The sequence below is a fragment of the Stegostoma tigrinum genome, chromosome 14 (genome assembly GCF_030684315.1).
Source record: "Stegostoma tigrinum isolate sSteTig4 chromosome 14, sSteTig4.hap1, whole genome shotgun sequence".
Lineage (NCBI taxonomy): Eukaryota > Metazoa > Chordata > Chondrichthyes > Orectolobiformes > Stegostomatidae > Stegostoma > Stegostoma tigrinum.
In genome coordinates this window covers 25,810,550-25,832,579 of record NC_081367.1, presented here as the reverse complement: position 1 = coordinate 25,832,579, position 22,030 = coordinate 25,810,550, and the positions used below count along the sequence as shown (strand labels likewise).

The window sequence follows — 22,030 nt, the reverse complement described above, 5'->3', positions numbered from 1 at the left end:
CAAACTAAATGAAAGAACTCAAAACAAATGAATCACCAAGAAGGATACTGAGGTAATCTGAGAGGAGATTGATGAGGCACAGGTAATCTTTAGGAAGGCATAACTGGAGAAAAGGAAGGTAAACTGAACACAAGATAGGGCATTGCTCCTGGTAAATGAGAAGAATCTCCATGTGCCGTTCATTCCTCTTTGGAATTATTTCCAGGTACTGATCCATGTCAGCCAACAGGGCTTAATAAGTAATATAGATTTCGGTCACAGAGAAATCCATGATACCTGGCACTTGATCTCATAAATGACTCAGTCCCATATTTTCATGTGAACGTTTAATGTTCCTATGCTGCTTGGTCGTAATGGGATTTCAAAGATAAGAGATACCTTCTAGAAAGTAACTGTTGGAAAAACTGAAAATACTTTAAAATACGGTTATGTTTCTTCCCTACCATTGAAAGGTTATAGATTGTTCTTGCTGTGAATGTATCACCACTGGCACAATCAATGCCAAACAACGCACAAATGTCACCAGCATAAACCTCCTCAACGTCCTACGGAAGACAAATAAACAAATAATCGTGTAAATTCACATTGCTTCTTAGTAACTGGTCACTAAAGTCTCCTTGCATGTAATTTCAACTAATATTTTATCACAATGAGGAAAAGGTGCATAGCTGCAAACATTGCTTTTGAAATGGTTCCAACTTATTTTAGCTTTGTAGTATCTGTCCTAATTCAAGAACTTGTAAAGAAATTAATCTTACAATTTGCATACAAAAACAATCTCCACTAACTTCAATGACTGTGTAGATATCTCTAAAGCAATATAGGCATCCCACTAGCAATACATGCATGCACTGAAGAGAATTAATGATGATTCACTGGCTTTACTTCAGTCTCCCAGCTGAAGAATGGGTCACCCATCACTATTTAATTTGACCCATGGTTAGAACATGAGATCAAACCCCAATGTTACCTACCATTATTAACTTACTTTAATTTAAAATATGTAGTACATATCCAATGTCTAATCCACCATCATTATTTCTAATGCAAAATAACTGGCATGAACAGACGATGAATGCTAAAACAATGCTCACATTATTTATTTCAGGATGGATGGGAAGTGGAGACAAAATAAAATGGATCACATTAAAAACCCTACCTCCATCTGGTCAGCATGCATTCGGACTAAACGCTGCACTCTGATCTTTTTGCCTGTTCGTGTATTATAAATATTTTCACTCTTTTTCAGCATACCCTGATAAACCCGAATATAGGTCAACTGTCCAAATCGGCCTGCCTGCAAAGTTAAAAAAAAGCTAATTAAGTTGATACTGGCACATCTTTTCACTAGTATCACTCGCTAATACAACATACTGTACAGGCAGTTCTGCTATAATGTATGTTTTGTTAACGTGAATTTGCTTGATGCGATTGATGAATAGTGGATGCTGTTTGGATAACATTAACTTTCTGCTGTACAGGTACAGCTATTTCCATATAATGCAATTTTCTATGGTGGTTTGCTATCGCGTGAAGTCACTGAGAATCACAAGAATGCAACTGTAGCGTTACAGGAGAACTACCTGCATGCAGTATTATGATTATACATCTGAAATTATGCTGTTATTAAAGACAGGGGGTTAAATAATACTTTCATTCAAGTTTAAGCCAGGCTAATACACTATAATCTTTTCAATACTGACTGTTCAGTAACATTTCTCACACCAGGCCAAATTTTAATGCTGTACAAATGGGTGCATTTAAATGGAGTTAAAATTTCATCCATTCATATTTCTAAACTTTAGGTAATTCATAATACCCCCAACATGCCTAACAATTGTGCAAAATTATTTCCTGAATTTTGCAAATGGCAGCTCATTTTCATCACCTTGGTTGTCTGCAATTCTTTATGTTGCAATGCAGTCAATTACATTTACCACTCTCATTATAACTGTGCACCCTTCAACTTCCTTTAAATATTCATAACTTATATAAACTTTTAGCTTTAGCTGGTAAGCAAGCTTCGTTTAAGAGAATGAAAATGTAATACAGATTGGCTTTATTTTGCATGAGTGTTGTTTAGCAATACTTGGTTAGTGGGAATTAAAATTTCTACCAGACATTTAGTTGAATGAAGGATTCAGCAATAGGTTTCCATGTTTATTCTTGACAGCTGCCACATATTTTTCAAACACTGAAGCAAACTGGACACCTTTACAGCAGTTTAATATGTCATCAGGATACATGGTTTGACATCAATTCAAGAAGTTCTAATTTAATAGGTAATGATTTTAACTCCTCCAAGGACACATCCATGTTTGGAATGAGGTTCAGTGAAGACACTGCTGTAGGTAGACTTTTCTCAGCAAGGCTGTACTTGTTGACACCTGCAGTATGCAAACTGGTATCGACATCTCTCGAATTTATTTAAACAAAGAATGAGAAATGCCTATCAAATACCTTGAAAGAAGAATGAATGGAAGACTACAACACATAAGAAAAATAAAGTATTACACTTACGATTTTATTCTTAAGTTTCAAAATTCATTGTAACATGCTATTTGAGAGATAATTTGCAGTGAGCATGTACAGTTATTAGATTGGCTGACAGCAAACATTTTCAGCAATCTCTAATTGAATGAACTGAATAACATTTTTGTTAATATGAACAAAGTTTGGACATTATTTGTGATAAAACTGAAGTTCTGAAATGGGACAACTGCTAACTGAATGACAGAACATGTGGATTCTCACAAAGTATGAATTAAGAAATAAATTAATGAGAGTTAGCAAAGATAGATAAAGATCTAATAAGGCCTTATCAGCTTAGAAAATTCCTCAATCCCAAGAACTATATCATGCTTTGAATTCTTTGGATGGACTTACAAGGTGTTGCAGTAGATCTATTAAGTGCATACAATTATTGTCAATATGGTTGTCACTGTCTGCTGAAAGTATACGATTTTCAAAGAATGCTTTTCTCTATCTTGTTAGTTTGAGTAATAACTTATAAGCAAGAATTACAATTTTCTAACACCTTCTGGACTTGAATGTATAATTAGATAAACTGTAAATTACAGAAATACCTCCAGTTTAAAGGCCAAGCCGACAAAAGGTTGAGAAGCGTCTCTTTTGGGGTCCATTAGAACTTTAGTTTTGTCCTCGGAATTCCTGAAGAAAATAAAGCGGTAAATAAAATCTGTCATTTGGATTTGAAACTTACAAGTGAGTAAATTTATGTAAATATTAGTGCATCCAAAACTCTGCTGCTCACATACGATCGAAGACCAAACCCTGATGAGCCATTGTCACTGTCCTAATTGATCTGCATTTGTTTTTTGTACTTTCAATGCACTAAGTTTCATGGTCAAATCTGCATTTAAATTCCTTCCGAGTTCTTCTTCATTTTGAAAGCCTTCACTGCACACTGCTCTTCCCCACTGCCTTCACCAGTAATATTTCGATCATCATGCCATGAAACATTTGGGATAATTTTCTGTGTTGAAGTTATTACAAACATGCAAACTGACATTAAAACATTTTAATATCTTTTCAAACTAGTTCTCAAGCTGTTTTTCTTAAAATCAATCCTAACAATAAACTGAAATCTATGCTTAGGAATCCAAACTTGAAGCTCAAAGGAAAGCCTTACTTTCTACAAGCGCTACTGCTTGCTGGGACAACAGAATTATAGAACAGCCGAGTAATAGGAAATTTACAGTACTCAAGAACTGCTGACATCTGCCTTTACCAATAGTTTAGGACAAAAATGCAATAAACCATGATCACTTGCACGTAAGTTACATAACTGCACAGTAAATGCAAAATCGATAAATAATGGATTTAAAGAACTTACTCTTGATTAATAATAGCATAATTTGAGACTTGACTTGGGTCTGGTAGATAGTCTAGAATAGCATCCAGCAGTGGTTGTACACCTTTATTTTTCAGAGCACTTCCTACTAATACAGGTGAAAATAATCTGCTGATAGTTGCTCTCCTAACAGCAGCCTAAAAAGGGTATGGGAAGAAAAATGAATATTCAGACCTAAAAATACAGTCACCTGTGGGTAAAATTTTCCATTAAAAATATTCTTATATGGAAGAATTAGAGCACATTTGGTATTTTTACAAACGTTGCTTAGTTCTCAATGTTAGCTTCATTTCTTACTTAACAACTGAAAATACAAAATTTTCTGCAAAATAACTAAATGTGTTGAATTTGAACTGTTTTAGCATCTGAATTATTTTCCCATTTCCTTCTTAAATACTGATGCTGTACCAGTGATTAAGTAACCTCTGAAAAGCCAATGTTTGCATTCGTTGAAATCTGCCTTTTTAATAATTAAAAATTCACCTTTAAATCATTAACTGTAGGGACTTTCTCTTCCAAAAACATTTCACCCAACAGTTCATCCACATTGGCTACACACTCAATCAGCTCCTGGCGTCGATCTGCAGCTTCTGCACGATGCTCAGCAGGAATGTCATCATATTTCATAATCTGGCTATACAAACAAGAAAGATGCTCATTTAGGAATCAAAATTCTTAATTGTATCTGTTATTGTCAGCTGGAAACATTTAGTGAACAGTTTGAACTTAAAATTTAAATCAAAGCTTTCAGACAAAATGTCAATCTACTGCATCAGTCCACTGTATAGAAATAGTACGTGATTGGACAGGTATTCTTCAAATTATCTCCAATTCAGATGTGATACCAAAGGACTGGAGAATTACGAAATAACAGCTATGGTTAGGAAGGCTAAACAGGGTGACTAAAGACCAATCAATATAATATCAGTGATGTGCAATGATCTACAAGTCACAAAATTTGAAAAAATTAACACTCACTTAGTCATCACGGACTTGTAGAAGGCAAGTCATGTTTAACAGTTGTAAAGAATAATTGAGTGCATTGATAAAGTGAATGTAGTGGATATCATGTACACGAATTTTCAAAAGTTGTCTGGTAAACTATCACACAAAAAGTCTGCCAAGAAGATTAGATGCAGCCTGAAAGAGAACTGTCCCAGGACAACTAAGATGTTAGATGAAGAACAGGGGTCATATCAATAGATGTTTTTCCAGCATACAGGGATATAAACAGTGCATCCCCTCATGATCAACATCAGCACGATTTCATCTATATTTTATTTTGCATTAACAATTTGGACTTGGCCAGACGGAATACCACAAAAGCTTATGTTTATATAGTAACATAAAATTATTCTACCCAAGTCCCAATGTAGCCAATCATACATTTTCTTTGTATGGGTTTAGAATGAAAAGATACATCAACCAGATTTCTTTCATAAACACTGATTTACTGATTTATTATAAACTCCTAGAAAGGCTGCAATTATCTTCATTGACAGTTCACTTCTGTATTCAAAGCTGTAAGCAGATCACCTTTCCTTTGCATTTAAGAAACAAGTCCCCACACAGTCTGGGATTAATCTGCAAATTTTCTTATTCAGGCCATTAGCAAAAGAGGCTTCAATTATAAAGTTTACTAAATTAAAAGAGGAAGACAACAGGGATTGTGAGACACTCTTGGCTTTTTTAAACTTAAAGCTAAGTTGCAAAACACCAATTATTACATTATTCGTTTACATGTGAAAAATATATAAAATTGATTTAATTTTTCAACACAACAAGGATCATCCGACAATCTTTCAAAATGAAGGAAAAGTGCCTGATGTGTCACATCCAAAATTACATTGGCCAGGATACAAGTCCAGGAGTTTTTATTATCATTCCACACCATGCAAATAAATAACCAGATATTGAGTAGTAAGTGCAAATTTCTGACAATACGAGATTCAAGATATGCGCATGGGAGGGACCACTGAGGTGGAACTCAGAGGAATAAACACTCAAACCAAAAATCTGGCATGTACGGTGTAATTTTAAAACAGTGTAGAACAGTAGCTTTACTTATGGGATTCTTGATTTTTAAATAAGAAACAAACAGAAGCAGAAGTGTCTTTGGAAACATGCATCGGTCAATGATTAGGCTGTACAAGGTAGTCATCCTAGCCCATATAATTTATTTTTGGACAAGCATTTTAATCTTGATTTAAACATCTTCAAGGAATAATAAAACTTCATTCTGAAGTTTAAACAAAAAATCACCATGTGGCCTATAGAGTGAAGAAGGCTGCTAAATAGCTATAGGTCTTAAAAAAAAGGCAGTTTATTCAGAAAATGTAATTGCGTGAAACATTATTTCTTCTGTTCCTGTATTAATACGGACTTTATGACTAAATCTCTCAAGGTTACGTCTGTAATATAAAGGGATTCTCTTGTATCTTTGTAAAATGCTCTTACCCAAACTGGCCTTCGAAGTAAACTGCACGCTCTTCAAGGAGATCAATAATTCCTTTAAGGTTTCCTTCGAGGCCAATCGGAATTTGAATAAATGCTGTATTATGATTGAGTTTTGATCTGCAATTCAAAAATAACTTTATTTTAATTTCTGTAATCTTGCTAATAATAATGAGAGACGTCAGCACAGGAATGGACAATATGCAACCCGACTCTGCTTCACCAATTGATAAGATGCTGATGACGATCTTACGCATTAACTCTGCTTTCTCACCCACTCGCCATATTTCATGATTCCATGAGATATTAAAAAGCTGTTTAATCCATCCTGGAGTATATTTGAAAATGCATCCTCAGAACTCAAAGGGTCAAAAATTCAAAGATTCTTAATCCTCAAAGTAAAAAACTTTCTCATCTCAGTGCTGAATGATATTGTTCCTATGCAGAGGATATGTCTCTGTTTCTCCTGGCTGTGGAATCTAGAACACAATCTGTATCTGTCCTGTCAAGTCCCTTCACAATATTGTATACTTCAATGAGATTACAGCTTATTCTTCTAAGCTCCAGAGTATAGGTCCAATTCACTCGGCCTTTCTCATTCAGGGAACCAACCTACTGAATTTCTGCTGTACCATTTCCAAGGAAAATAGCTCCTGCCTTAAATATGGGTACCAGAACTGCACACAATATTCCAGTTGTTTCGCAATAAAGTCCAATAGAATTAGAGCAAGGTTTTATTGTTCTGGAATAAAAGAACTTAACAGCATACCCATTTGTGAGTGCTAACACTACGGAGTTATCCAGCTGTTCTGAAATCCTTAATGAGTGCCCTATGCAGAATTGATATAATATTGCACTGGCTGAGATTGCCACGAAAGTCTGACCTTCTCAAATTTGTCCAAGGCATGGTGACCCTCAGGTCAAACTCAAAAATAGAGTATTAGAGTAAGCTTGTGGGGAGCATACAGACTGATTGGGGCGGTGTGGACTTGTTGGGCCAAAGGGCCTGTTTCCACACTGTAGGTAATCTAATCTAAACCATCAGTTGTCTCTCTCAAACTTGCTCTCTCTCTAATGAGAAAACAGGCCTTTAATCCTCTGGGACTTTACTTTTATTTGTAAAATACTAAAATGATGTGTGAAAAACTGACTGCTTAAGCCTATAGTCTATGTTTGTGCATGAGGTCACATTACAGTGCAGATTTTCTTTTCCCTATACACCCCACAATACAACACCTGCCCGCTGGCCCACATAACTCCCTGACCTCTGATTATTGATTTGAAAATCTAAGAATTACAGTAGAAGCAGGTTGTAGAAAATACTAGCTTAAAGTTTTTGAGAAGATCTGTAGCTTGAGTTGTGGGTGAGTTGTAGGTTTGGCCGCCGAGCCAGCATGTTTGATTGCAGATGTTTCGTCATCCTAGGTTAACATTGTCAGTGTGCCTCTGGTGAAGCATTGGTGTTCTGCTCCATTTACATAATCAGCAAACTGATGCATATAAATATCAAGCGGGGCAGAACACCAATACTTCATGCTATCAAACACACAGGCTCAGCAAGCCAGCCTACAATTTCGGAAAATACTCTTACACATATGAAAAGAAAACCACAACACAAAAAATTAACATTGTCAGTTTGTCAATTTTTTTTCAACATCATAACACTAACCTTAATTGCTGAATAGCTCGATTAGGATTAGCACCCAACCTATCCAGTTTATTTATGAATGTAAGAAATGGAACATTGTAACGTTTCATCTGTCTGTTTACAGTCATTGTCTGGCACTGAACTCCACCAACAGAACACAAAACCAGAACAGCTCCATCTAAGACTCTTAATGCACGCTCCACCTCAATTGTAAAGTCAACGTGCCCTGTAAAAGCAGCAAACAATAGTTTGATTAATAGATAAGAACATTAACTTTTTGTGGTATGAGATTACCTAGAGCACATATTTTTAACTTTCTGTACGATGATGGAAGTAATTTGGCATGTAATTTCCAAAACCCACAAATATAGAAATGCAAGAATCAATTTATGAAAATACTTATTTGAAAAAAGACTGACGTTCAACATAAATAGACGAGCATGGGGTGCAATAAATTGGTTTTGCTGCAAGTGACAACTAACTTACAACTGGTACAAAAGATTCCTTATCCAAGAACCATGAAATTTTCCCTGATGGTTAGCAACTCATTTTCTACACCATCTGTGTCATTTAAAGCACAAGTGATCATCTATATAGCACCTGAATACTTCTTCACAATGTCTTAAAGTGCTTTATGACCAATGGCTTGCAAAGTACTGCAAATAAAAAGAAAAAGTAACAGAATTCCTCTTATCCATTGTAGATGCAGTTGCAAACTAAGAAGCAACTGCTTCACTCGTTAATTACAGCAAGCATGGTGATATAACTAATTTCACAATGCAATATATCGGCTCATATGTAATGTATGCCTAGATCTAAGGCATCTTTTCTTCATCCACTTTTCTTCATATATACATTTGTATAATAAATCTAGCTTCTAATGCACATCCATATATATTGTATGTGCAAAACCTACTTCACAATGATGCATACACCTTTTGACTGGCTAAAATATCCACAAATAAAAATTTTGAGAATGTTTTCTATTTTTGAAACAACTGAAAGAAAAGTAGGAAACAATACAGGAGTTGTGTTCTCAGTAATATAAAGATACAACACTGAAAATAATGATTGGTAACTATTTGAGATAACTGATAAATAGCCATGAGCTTGAAATTTCTCCAATTCTTCTTTTCCCCTAGCCTGGACACTTACAACCTCAGATTCAATCCAGCTATGTTTCAGGGCATGCATCATCCATATGGCTAACATGAGCACTTCAGCAAGAAAGCAGACTACTATTTCCAGAATGCACCATTGCCATTCTAAAGTATAATTCCATGAGTGATACTCCAGGCTAGACTGAGAGAGTGAGGATGGGAGACTTACAGTCAGAGAATTATACAGCAGGAAACAGACCCTTCAGTCCAACTTGTCCATGCCAACCAGGTTCCCAAACCAAACTAGCCCCATTTGCATGCATTTCGCCCGTATCCCTCTAAATCTTTCTTATTCATGGAGCTAACCAAATGACTTTTAAATGTTGTAACTGAACCTGCAACTAACACTTTCTTTGCCAGTTCATTCTACATATGAACCAACATCTGGGACAAAGTTGCCCTTCCAGTTCCTGTTATATCTTGCTCCTCTCACCTTAAAATTATGCCGTCTAGTTTTGGACTGCCCTACCCTCGGGAAAAAGCCTTTAAATCTTCACTCTATCTATGCCCCTCATGATTCTATAAACCTCTAACGTCACCCCTTAACCTCCTACACTCTTAAGAAAAGATGTCCCAGCCTATCTAGCCTCTCCTTGGAACTCAAACTCTTCATAGGTCAAATCCTTGTAAATCTTTTCTGTACCCTGTCTAATTCACTGATATCCTTCTTTTAGCAGGGTGACCTGAACTGTACACAGTATTCCAAAAGTGGTCAGCAACGTCCTGTACAGCTGCAACATGACATCTCAAGTCCTGTATTCAATGATTTGACCGATGAAGGCAAGTGTATCAAACGCCTTCTTCAACACCATCTACTTGCGACTGACTTTCAAGTAACTATGTACCTGAACCTCTAGGTCCCCCACAGCCTTACCATTAACTGTGTAAGTTCTGCCCTTTCTCAATTTAACAAAATGAACTACACTGCACCTGCTTCAGCATAGGAACAATTGATATATTATTAAAGCCTCAACATTACATTAAACATAAAATAAGACATTATAAATATAAAAACCGTATTTTAAAGTAATTTGTAAGTATGTTTGATTTTATATAGACTAGTAGGTCTCAGCTAAACTATCTGCATTTTATAGTGACAGAAGACTCCAAGAAATCTACTCCCTTCTGCACACACACGCTCTTTTCCCCCCAAAACACATATTCATCTTCCCAACTACACCTCTACTACACTCACCCACACCCTCTCCCCACTCAATGACCACTCGCCTGCCCCTTTCATCTTACTATCCCCTCACTCACTTCGGCCCAATCATTCTCTCATCCCTTCCTCTTTGCCCACACTCTTCACTCCCCGAATTTCTCTACATTTACACTCTGTAATGGAGAAACAACAAAAATATGGAAGGACAATATAAAACAGACTTAAAGCCTAAGCTTCAGAAAACTAATCTCATGCTTACCATGGTTAATCCACCTAGCCAACACATCCCCAGACACTGCAGGGCAAATTTAGCATTGTCAATCTATCTAGTTTACATATCCTTTGACTGAAGTTGAGGTACCAGTGCTGGACTGGGGTTAACAAGGTCAGAAATCAGATGACATATGGTTATAAATCCAACAGGTTTATTTGAAATCACAAGCTTTCAGATGTAGCCCCTTCACTTCACCTGATGAAGGAGCGACACTCCAAAAGCTTATGATTTCAAATAAACCTGTTGGGCTATAACCTGGTATCATCTGATTTCTGACCACGTTTAAACTGTGGGAGAAAACCAGAGCACCTGGTGGAAATCTACACAGACTTGGGAAGAGCATGTAAACGCCACACAGTCACCCAAGGCTGGAATTAAACCTGAATCCCTGACACTGGGAGGCAGCAGTGCTAACTACGGTGCTACCCGTTAACAATTACTTTTTTTCTCTCTCATTCCAATTTTTTCAAATCCGCTCCAATTTCATCATTTGAAAGCTATCGACCTTTGTCTCACACATTACCTGGTGTATCAATTATATTGATATTCTTTTTATTCCATACAGTGTACGTAGCTGCTGATTGGATAGTGATTCCTCGCTGTCGTTCTAATTCCATAGAATCCATTATGGCACCCACACCATCTTTTCCTTTCACCTGTCAATTAAAAGTAGCATAAATCATTTTCATGGAGAAACACTTGTAAATTAAAGACTGCAACCTGAATGATCCTCATTGCAAATTTATGGTTAGATTTCAGCTGTTTTTATAGTCTAGCAAGTTGGACTTTACACAAGTTGATGATTCAAGTCAAGTGCCACTCGGACAGTGAATACCTGAGATCTCCTCAGACTCTAGCATGGCTTTAACAAGAGAAGAGATTTATTAGTTATCATGGATACTTCAAAAGAAAGAACTAATACAGAGCTTATTGAATGTTGAGAAAGTAGGTGCTCTCTTCCACATCGATGTAATCACAATTCACCAGCTAGCAGGGAACTCTTCACAAAGGCAAGGATACGTACAGCACTTTCTTGGCCCTTTGAGTAAATTTGTTGCCAGGCAGCGGTTGAGCAGTTAGGTAATAGAGATTTGTACACCAGTAAATAAATAGGGATTTATCTGCATTTTTCCTGCTGCTGTCAAAAAGATATTCTGCATAGAACTGTCATTTTTTCTCATTATCCAGAACAGATTGCGCAGAAGGCAAAAATTCCAAGGACAGATGTTCACGTGAGGCAAAACTACTTTCAGGTTTAAATGCCTTGCATTTTTTAAAAAAGCTATTGCTGTGTCAATTATATATCAATGACTTTACACAAGGTATTTGATTGATTGATTGATTGATTGCCTCATTTACCAAAATACAGCTTTGTTTACGAGTGGTACAGGCAGATCACAACAAGCGAAGGATGTACAGATCAAAAAGACTTCGAGGCATACAGGTTACATTATTGGAGGCTACTGTCCATACTGCCGGAAAGAAGCTGTTCCTGAATCTACTCATGCGTGTGTTCAGGCTTCTATACCTTCTGCCTGACAGAAGAGGTTGTATGGAGTCCATCAATGGAAGGGTGGCTTCCGTGAGGGTCTGGGCTGTGCACACTACCTTCTGTAGTTTCTTACAGATCTAGGCACAGCAGATGCCATGCCAGGCCGATATGCACCAGAACCGCATTGTTTCAATGGTGCATCTGTAGAAGTTCGTGAGGGACCTTATGGACATGCCAAATTTCCTGAGAAGAAGAAACACTTGTGCTTTCTTGACTGTCGCATGTACATGGGAAGTCCAGGACAGATCGTTGGTTATCATCACTCTGAGGGACTTGATGCTCTTCACTCTCAACCTCTGTACCATTGATGTAGATGGGGGCTTGTTCTTCTCCTTTCTTTCTGAAGTCAATGATCAGTTCTTTACCTTTGCTAATGTTGAGAACAGTGTAAAAATTACATGTTCCTGATCATTTTACACAGATTCACAGAAGGTGAAGAAGGACACAGCAAGAACTGCAGATGTTGGAGTCAGAGAGAACAGTGTAGAGCTCGAGGAACACAGCAGGCCAGGGAGCATCAGAGGAGCAGGCAAGTTGACGTTTCGGGTCAGGACTCTTCTTTGAAGCCATTTGGCACATCATGTCGACAACAGTTCTTCAAAGAACATCAGTAACTAGGAACAATTATCTGCTTTTACCCTTGTGTAGTATTTCTATCTGAATATTCACCCAATATGCTCTTCAAAGTTTCAATTAAACTGCCTCCATCATACTCCAAACTGGTGCATTCCATACCCTAACTTTTCTCTCATCACACTGCTCCTTTTGCAAATTAGTAGAGTGTGGCTATTTATGAAGGATACTAACAGGTAATTGTGTGAAAAGAAACCAATCTCAACAGTGACAATGCCGTAACAGCAGCATTTTGCTTTTCCTGCACCAAGTCTATTTGTCATGACTGTGCAGCAGACACACTACCACGACACCACAAAAGCCCTTGTGAACAGAGTTAAAGCAGGTCAAATCAGGCATGTGATAGTGATAATGGGAACTGCAGATGCTGGAGAATCCAAGATAACAAAGTGTGGAGCTGATGAACACAGCAGGCCAAGCAGCATCGCAGGAGCACAAAAGAGCTCTCTGATGAAGGATCTAGGCCCGAAACGTCAGCTTTTGTGCTCCTGAGATGCTGCTTGCCCTGCTGTGTTCATCCAGCTCCACACTTTGTTATCTCAGATCAGGCATGTGATTGCTTTCCAAACAAGCATGAACTACTATCATCCTAGGATCCCTCTCTTGTGGTCTATAAAAAAAATGGATGTAGAGCAAATTTGGTTGTTTGGTCAAAACATCACGCTAGTGCCTAAGAGATTTCAAAGAATGATATTCTGCAATGTTACAGTTTGCTTTGCAATGAATAATATTGTTTGGAAACCTACGCAAGACCGCAAAATCACCTATTTCTATTTGTCACTTAACACTTGCTAAAAAAATGCACATGACCAATGTTCACCCAGTCAGTTTAAAATTTTTCTGCACATTACAGAGCAAAACTTGACATCTTTTTAGTCAGTTCAGAACATGCTTCTGATCGCTTGCTGTTAACTTTTTTTAGCTTTAAGTTTACTTAAGATATTACAATATTTTTAGCAATGATTAAAAAAAAGGGGAAAAATACAGCAGATGCTAAATGCATTATGCAGAAACACAAACTGCTGGAAATGCCAAGCACGCTAGGACAGAAACAGAGCTGGCATTTCAGGCCAATGATCTTTACCTCCTTCGTCAGCTCTGAGAGAAGGTTATCAACCTGAAACCTTAACTTTGTTTTTCTCTCTCTGTAGATTCTGCCAGGTCTGCTGAGTATTTCCAGCATTTTCTTTTCTTATTTATGATAGCCCAAAGCTTTTGCTTTAAAACTTTTTTTAAAAACACTTTTGATTTATAGATTTGAATGGTGCATGAGAATTATACATTCGCTAGTCCTGAATGCAGTAACATGGCACAATGGATCAAATGTTCCTGCCCCAGAACTGTGTCATAACATCTCTGAATAGGCTGATGAAAAATATCTAAAATCAGATCACAGAATGGAAAGGTTGCAAACTTCAGTATTTACAGTTTTATAATTAAGTAAACAAATGTAATTTACAGGGATAGTAGGAAGTGGAGAATCTGAGACAACAAGGTATAGAGTTGGATGAACACAGCAGGCCAAGCAGCATCAGAGGAGCAGGAAAGCTGACGTTTCGGGTCCTCATTTCTGGAGAAGGGTCTAGACCCGAAACGTCAGCTTTCCTGTTTCTCTGATGCTGCTTGGCCTGCTGTGTTCATCCATCTCTACACCTTGTTGTTTCTCTAATTTACAGGAACTTGTTTGAATATTTTTCCTGGAGAAATTTAAGACGTAGAATACCTTCCATGCTCTCTACATTTGCATCCATGCAAAACAGTTGCAACTTTATTCTTGAAATCTCTGGAGCCCGGGCATTCATCAGATTACCATTATATAAAACTTCCAAGTAAAATTCACAGTACCTCATGCATTTCTGCTATTCTTCCTGTATAATAAAGAACTCTTTCTGTCAGTGTGGTTTTCCCAGAATCAATGTGAGCAGAAATTCCTATGTTCCGAATCATGCTGTTCGGTAATATTCCAGAAGAACATTGTCGACAAAGGTATACAATAATCTGAAAGAAAATGCAGAAAAAATATTGGTTGTTAATGAACAGCAAGAGATGATGTTGCATTTTCTTTCAATTACCCTGTCTCTTTCTGCTCAAGTATTTTTGCCTTATAAGCTGGTGAAATTCAATTCAAAGATCAATATGCAAGTCCAGCTTCTCGATTAAAACATTAGCCAAAGCGGGAAGGCATAGGTTTGAGGTGAGAGGGAAAAGATTTGAAAGAGACCTGACTGGCAGCATTTTCATGAAGAAGGCGGTGCATTATTGGAACAATCTGCCAGAGGAAGTGGTCAAGGTGAGTACAATCACAACAACTAAAAGACATTTGGACAGGTACATGGATAGGAAAGGTTTAGCGGGATATGGGCCAACTGCAGGCAAATGGGACAAGTTCAGTTTAGGAAATCTGTTTGGCATGGAGAAAATGGGCCAAAGGGCCTTTCCCCATCTTATATGACTATGAATTAAGCCATCTACGTTGTGCTGCTGAGACTTTACAGTTCAAATACATCCTTTGTGACCTTTTCTCTAGACAAAGAATTGCAGACTTCATTTGGTTTGAATTCAGGAAAACAAACAGAAATGTAAAGAAGAACATGAAGTATTATTTGACCAAAACCTAGTTAACGGAAAAGGAATCATGTACAATAAACATACTTCTCAAGATTATTTTTAAGAATTGCCTTAACCAAGTGGTCCTCCTTGAGATGAGTCAATGATCCTCCAGTTACGACTAGTGCAATGATCAAGCTGCAGGCCAGCAGTGATTTAATCAATTGACCGTATCAACAAAAAATAGTCTCAGAAAATATGCATGCATTAAATAGCATGGACCAGCAGAGCATCATTAAATTTATTACACTTACAGTAAGCAACTCTGGACATCACAGGAGATGTGATATTCGGGGGGTGGGGTGGAGAACGAATAATTTGATTAAAATTTGTTGGTTTTAAGGAGCACCCGAAATGAGTGGAGAGGTAGTGAAGTTTAAGAAGGGAATTTGATAGCTTTGCCAAATTCATCTAAGACACTAGTTACACCTCAGCTGGCATATTGTGTACACTTTTGGGTCCCACATTTTCAGAAGGATGTGACTGCATTAGAGAAAATGCTGTTCAGGTTTACAAGAGGACAGATCGTAGGTGGGACTGTCCTCCTTAGAGCAAAATAGGCCAAGATGAAATCTGATTTGTTTTCAAAATCAGGATGGGCCTAGACACAGTCGACAGGGAGAAACTGTTCCAGCTTGAATAGGATCAAGAACCAGGAAAGCACAGTTTTAATTGTTTTACAAAAGCACGCTGAGAAAAAAAAACTTATTTATACTTTGCAAGTTATGGTCTAGATGTACTGTTTGGAAGCATTCAGATGGAATCATAGAAAATGGGAGTAGGAATAGATGATTTGGTCCTCCAACTCCCTCCCCCATTCAAGATAATCATTGATCTGTCTGCTCCGTTCCCTGTTCTCACTTTCATTGTTTGATTCCTTTAACCCTAAGAACTGTCTAGCACATTTTTAAAAGCATTCAATGTTTTACGTGGCAGAGAATTCCACAGACTCACCACTCTCTGGGGGAAATAACCGTTATTTTCAATTGAGATATTCAAGAGGGAGATTGGGTGATAACTTAAAGAGAAGCACGAGAACGACACTAAACAATGTCACTCTTTTGGAGAGCTAGTAGGGACGTGAAGGGCCGAGTGTTTTCTTTGTGCCTCACTCCATTCATAGAACATAGAACAATACAGCGCAGAACAGGCCCTTTGGCCCTCAATGTTGCGCCGACCTGTGAACTATTCTAAGCCCCTCCCCTACACTAACCCATCATTATCCATATGCTTATCCAAGGACTGTTTAAATGCCCCTAATGTGGCTAGATTAACCACATTGGCAGGCAGGGTGTTCCACGTCCTTACCACTCTCCGAGTAAAGAACCTGCCTCTGACATCTGTCTTAAATCTATCACCCCTCAATTTGTAGCTATGCCCCCTCATACAAGCTGAAGTCATCATCCTTGGAAAATGACTCTCACTGTCCACCCTATCTAATCCTCTAATCATCTTGTATGTCTCTATTAAATCCCCTCTTAGCCTCCTTCTCTCCAATGAGAACAGCCCCAAGTCCCTCAGCCTTTCTTCATAGAGCCTGCACTCCAGACCAGGCAACATCCTGGTAAATCTCCTCTGCACCTTTTCCAATGCTTCCACATCCTTCCTGTAATGGGGCGACCAGAACTGCACGCAATATTCCAAGTGAGGCCGCACTAGCATTTTGTACAGTTGCAGCACGACATCATGGCTCCGAAACTCAATCCCTCTCCCAATAAAACCTAACACACCGTAAGCCTTCTTAACAGCACTATCAACCTGGGTGGCAACTTTCAGGGATCTATGTAATGGACACCAAGATCCCTCTGCACATCCACACTACCAAGAATCTTTCCATTGACCCGATATTCTGCCTTCCAAATTCAATGATTTTAAAACAAGCAGGCACTAAAGAGTACAAGCTGATCCAAAAGAATCTGCTTATCCCAAGTCGGTGTGGGATGCTGCAAACACTGGGAGTAAAACTGGACAAGGTAAAGGCTGGAGATAACAGTAATGGAGCTGAGGGCCGCAGGTTATTTATTGATGAGATAACAGCGTGGAGCTGGATGAGCACAACAGGCCAAGCAGCATCAGAGGAGCAGGAAGGCTGACGTTGCGAGTCGAGACTCTTCTTCAGCAGTAATCCTGCCATTTCTGAAGAAGGGTCTAGGCCTGAAATATCAGCCTTCCTGCTCCTCTAATGCCTCTTGGCCTGCTGTGTTCATCCAGCTCTACACCGTGTTATCTCAGATTCTCCAGCATCAGCAGTTCCTACTATCTCTGTAATGATTCATTGATGAAGCTGCCGGTGAAGGACAGCTCCACGAGCTCCGGGAAGCACGGCTCACCTGGCGGACACCATGGAAACCCGGCCTCCGCCCCAGGGTCCGGGCGGCTTTAAGCAGCGACATTGCGGCCTCTTTCGGTCACCCTCGCCGGCTCCCGGGGAAAGGACAGCAAACGCCGTCAAGATGAATCACGTCAGTTCCTGAACTCGCAGAGACTCTCCCATGCCCGCCCTCTACTGACCGGAGCACTAAACTCCCTTCAACCGCAATTAGCGCCCCCTAGGGACACGGGGAACTGCTCAGTTTCCGAAATGCCCGCCCTCTGTTGGCCGGAGGACTACCCTCGGCCCTGCATTATTCTCTGCCCATGCATGCCCCCTGGTGGCCAGAGGACAATCCTGTTCGTGTGCTTTTTCTAAGATAATAAAATGTGAGGCTGAATGAACACCGCAGGCCAAGCAGGATCTCAGGAGCACAAAAGCTGACGTTTCGGGCCTAGACCCTTCATCAGAGCCTCTGATGAAGGGTCTAGGCCTGAAACGTCAGCTTTTGTGCTCCTGAGATGCTGCTTGGCCTGCTGTGTTCATCCAGCCTCACATTTTATTTTGTTGGAATTCTCCAGCATTTGCAGTTCCCATTATCTCTGTGTGCTTTTTCTTATCCCTTCTTCCATGGCACTGGTGACTGTCGGTGATAACAAAGTGAGGAGCTGGATGAACACAGCAGGCCAAGCAGAATCTTAGGACCATAAAAGCTGATGTTTCGGACCTAGAAATTGACACCAACTTTGCTTCCAATTTTGCACCTTCTTTCACCTTGACAGATTCTTACTTTCCCTTCCTTGAGCTTCTGTTATAGTTTCTAGGGATTGCTAATTAGCTGATATTCGCTATAACCTTGACAAAACATCCATTCCGGCTGCTGTTATCCCTCAATTCCATTCTCCCATTTTTTTCCATCTTAATAACGTCTGTTCATAGAGATTTACGACACAGAAACAGACCCTTCAGTCCAACTCATCCACGCCAACCAGATATATAAATCTATTCCCATTTGTCAGCATTTGGCCTGTTACCCTCTAAAACCTTCCTATTCATATACCCAACCAGATGCCTTATAAATGTTGTAATTGTACCAGCCTCCACACCATCTTCCGATAGTTCATTCTATAAATGCACCACCTTCTGCGTGAAAAGGTTGCCCCTTAGGTCCCTTTTATATCTTTCCTCTCTCACTTTAAACTTGTGCCCTCTAGTTGTGGACTCCCCCACCCCAGGGAAATTACTTTATCTATATATCCTATCCATGCCCCTCATGATTTTATAAACCTCTATAAGGTCACCCCTCAGCCTCTAAAGCTACTGTGAAAATAGCCCCAGTCTATTCAGCCTCTGCCTATAGCTTAAACGCTCTAACCCTGGCAACATCATCCTCAATCTTTTCTGAACCCTTTCAAGTTTCACAACATCGTTTCTATAACTGGGAGACCAGAATTGCATGCAATACTGCAGAAGTAGCTGAACCAATGTCCTGTACAGCTGCAACGTGACCTCCCAACTCCATACTCAATGCGCTGATCAATAAATGCAAGAATACCAAATGCCTTCTTCACTATCCTATCTACCCACAATTCCACTTTCACGGAACCATTAACCTGCTTCCCAAGATAACAAAGTGTGGAGCTGGATGAACACAGCAGGCCAAGCAGCAGACCTAAGGGCCTAGGCCCAAAGCGTCAGCTTTTGTGCTGCTAAGATGCTGCTTGGCCTGCTGTGTTCATCCAGTTCCACACTTCGTTATCTCATATTCTCCAGCATCTGCAGTTCCCATTATCTCTGATACAATTTCAACCTGCTCCCCAAGTTCTCTTAGTTCAGCAACACCCCCCAGGACTTTATCATTGAGTGTATAAGCACTGTCCTGACATGCCTTTCCAAAATGCAGCATCTCACCTTTATCGAAATTAAATACTGTCTGCCACTTCATGGCCCATTGGCCCATCTGATCAAGATTTCTCTCTTTGTTAAATTTTTCAATATTTCATAGACCTCCACCCTGATGTCTATACTTGCATGATCCTTTCCATTGTGAAGACTGATGCAAAGTATTTATTAGTGACTGTGCCTACATCTTTTGAGTTCCCACACAATTTACTTCTGTGGACCCTAATAGACTATACTGTCTTTCTAGGTATTCTCTTCCTCTTTATGCATTTAATAAAATCCTTTGAATTTTCCTTTATTCTACCCACTAATGCTTTCTCATGCACTTTATATGTAACCCCAACACTGACACAAACACACACTCTCTTTATGCTCTTTTATCAAATCTGCTGTATCAAGCCCTCAGTGATTGCCGTAAGTCTGTTTTTCTCAATCCTAATCTTTACATCCCTTGACATCTAGAGTTCTCCAGTCTTTATCCCACCCTTTGTTCTTGCAACAATGTGTTTGTTATACTCTGCTATTTCTTCCTTGAATTAATCTCAATGGTGTCTTACAGACTTAGCTGCAAGTAGGTACGCCTGGTCCATTCAGGCAAAGTCATACCTTATCTGGGTAAAATTAGTCTTTCGCCAGTTTGGAACCTTTATTCACAGTCCATCTTTTCCTGTTTCTGTAACTATCTTAAACCTAACTGAGTTATGATCACTTTCTCCAAAATGCACCCCTGCTGATATGTCTCCTCCTGGCCAGAACTGTTCCCTCCTTGATGGGCTAAGAAAGCTCACCTGAATGCAATTCAAGTGTTTTGTTCTCTCCCTGCTTTGCACACAAATTAGTGCAGTTAACATTTGCTGGTTTAAATCCCCTATAATTACTGTTTTATTATTCTTACACTTCTGTAAAGGTTCAGTCCAATATAGAAGGAATACTGGGATAGTCCAGTAGGCAGAAGAAGACATGGGCCCATGGGAAGATCGAAAAGCTAAACCATATCTACTTTAATACAAGGAGCCTGACTGCACCTGGGAGTATGGTATTGTTGCAATCACTGAGATATAGTTGAAGGAAGGATAGAATTTTAGTCTGCCTTCCAGACTCACTCACTAGTGTCTTAATTTCTAATTCTATCTTTGCTTCTTTCCCTTCTGATCTACTTACCAGGATCTCACCTCCCATCAACTTATTTCGAATCCATCCCAACAGCATTGGCAAATTTCCTATAAAGATGATGATCCCGCTCCTGTTTGAAAGTAACCTGTCCAACTTGTACAGTTCCCTTCTCCTCCAGAAATGGTCCCAATTCCTCAGGAATCTAAAGCCCTCCCTCCTGCACCATCTCTCCATTCATAGATTCATCTGCTTCATCCTTATATGCGGATTTTATCAGCAAAGTGCTTATTTGTATGCTTTACCTGATGTATTTGATTTAATTTGTGCAGTCATGTCTTCCATTGTGAGTTCACACTTCCTTCCCCACAACAGACGTTAAATGTCTCCTTCAGTACATAGACACATATCAACATACGAGCGGACATAGAGGTCTCATTTGTTCAGGGCACATCCAATGTATTCCATTAGTCATCAGTTGACATCATCAATATCGCCAGGTTAAAATTAATACAGAAAACCAAGTGAAATAAACAACATAAAAGTTTCAGTAATGTTCCTTGTTGTGGTCCTCCTCAAATGGCTGATGTGAGTTCTGACAAGACAACTTTGCACGACTGTGTTTCTGACATGTCTTCCTTTTCCCTCAACCAAGGATTCCCCCATAATAGTTGATAGACACTCCAACCACACATTTTTATTCCCACACTTCATTCCATTTTTTCCTTTCCACAAGCAAGGTAAAATGCTTTCCTGATCCTTGTCATCTACTCAACTAGATTCCACACAGTTCTGGCATTTTCATCACTACTAAACACATCTTCTCATCCCCATTCAGCATTCTGAGGGTGTGTTCCTCCACAATAACCTCTTTAATCAGCCGGAATATCCCATCCCCTTCCAAAAGAACTTTCCCTTGCAGACATGGGAGATGAAACAATTGTCATTTTGCTTTCTCTCTCCTATTTATTATCCCTTCCAGTTGAAAACAGCAATTTATGTGGGTTTCTTTCAATTTGTACTGTAATCATTGCTCACACTGCAATGCATTTTCCATTACTTTGGAGAAACCAGACATTGTCAGGATATTCGCTTTGTAGAGCACGTTTCTGTTCAATTTGCAAGTGTGACCCTCACTTCTGCTTACCTGTCATTTTAATTGTTTACTCCATTCACACTCGGGAAACAGCCTCATACATTGTTCCATTGACGCTTAATGTAAGCTCAAGGAGCAACAATATACCTTTTGATGAAGCACATTCCAAGTTTCAGTCCTTAATAGTTCAGCAATGTAGATAATAACATTTTTTCTTTGGATAGCAGCTGTTGATGAGAATTGTGCC

At 39.1% G+C, this 22,030-nt stretch overlaps 1 protein-coding gene across 1 annotated transcript in view; it reads right to left on the bottom strand.

Annotated features, from left to right (window-relative positions):
• Positions 1–17,847, bottom strand: part of gfm1 (G elongation factor, mitochondrial 1) — a 43,095-nt gene extending 25,248 nt beyond the window's left edge. Inside the window, exons 1-10 of the mRNA XM_048541790.2 lie at positions 17,695–17,847; positions 14,603–14,755; positions 11,096–11,228; positions 7,998–8,202; positions 6,332–6,448; positions 4,358–4,508; positions 3,857–4,011; positions 3,087–3,171; positions 1,160–1,297; positions 444–545 (exon numbers count right to left, since the gene is read on the bottom strand). Of these exons, the coding sequence (XP_048397747.2) occupies positions 444–545; positions 1,160–1,297; positions 3,087–3,171; positions 3,857–4,011; positions 4,358–4,508; positions 6,332–6,448; positions 7,998–8,202; positions 11,096–11,228; positions 14,603–14,755; positions 17,695–17,757 (1,302 nt within the window). The 5' untranslated portion in view covers positions 17,758–17,847. The remainder of the gene's footprint in view (positions 1–443; positions 546–1,159; positions 1,298–3,086; positions 3,172–3,856; positions 4,012–4,357; positions 4,509–6,331; positions 6,449–7,997; positions 8,203–11,095; positions 11,229–14,602; positions 14,756–17,694) is intronic.
• Positions 17,848–22,030: the final 4,183 nt, after the last annotated feature.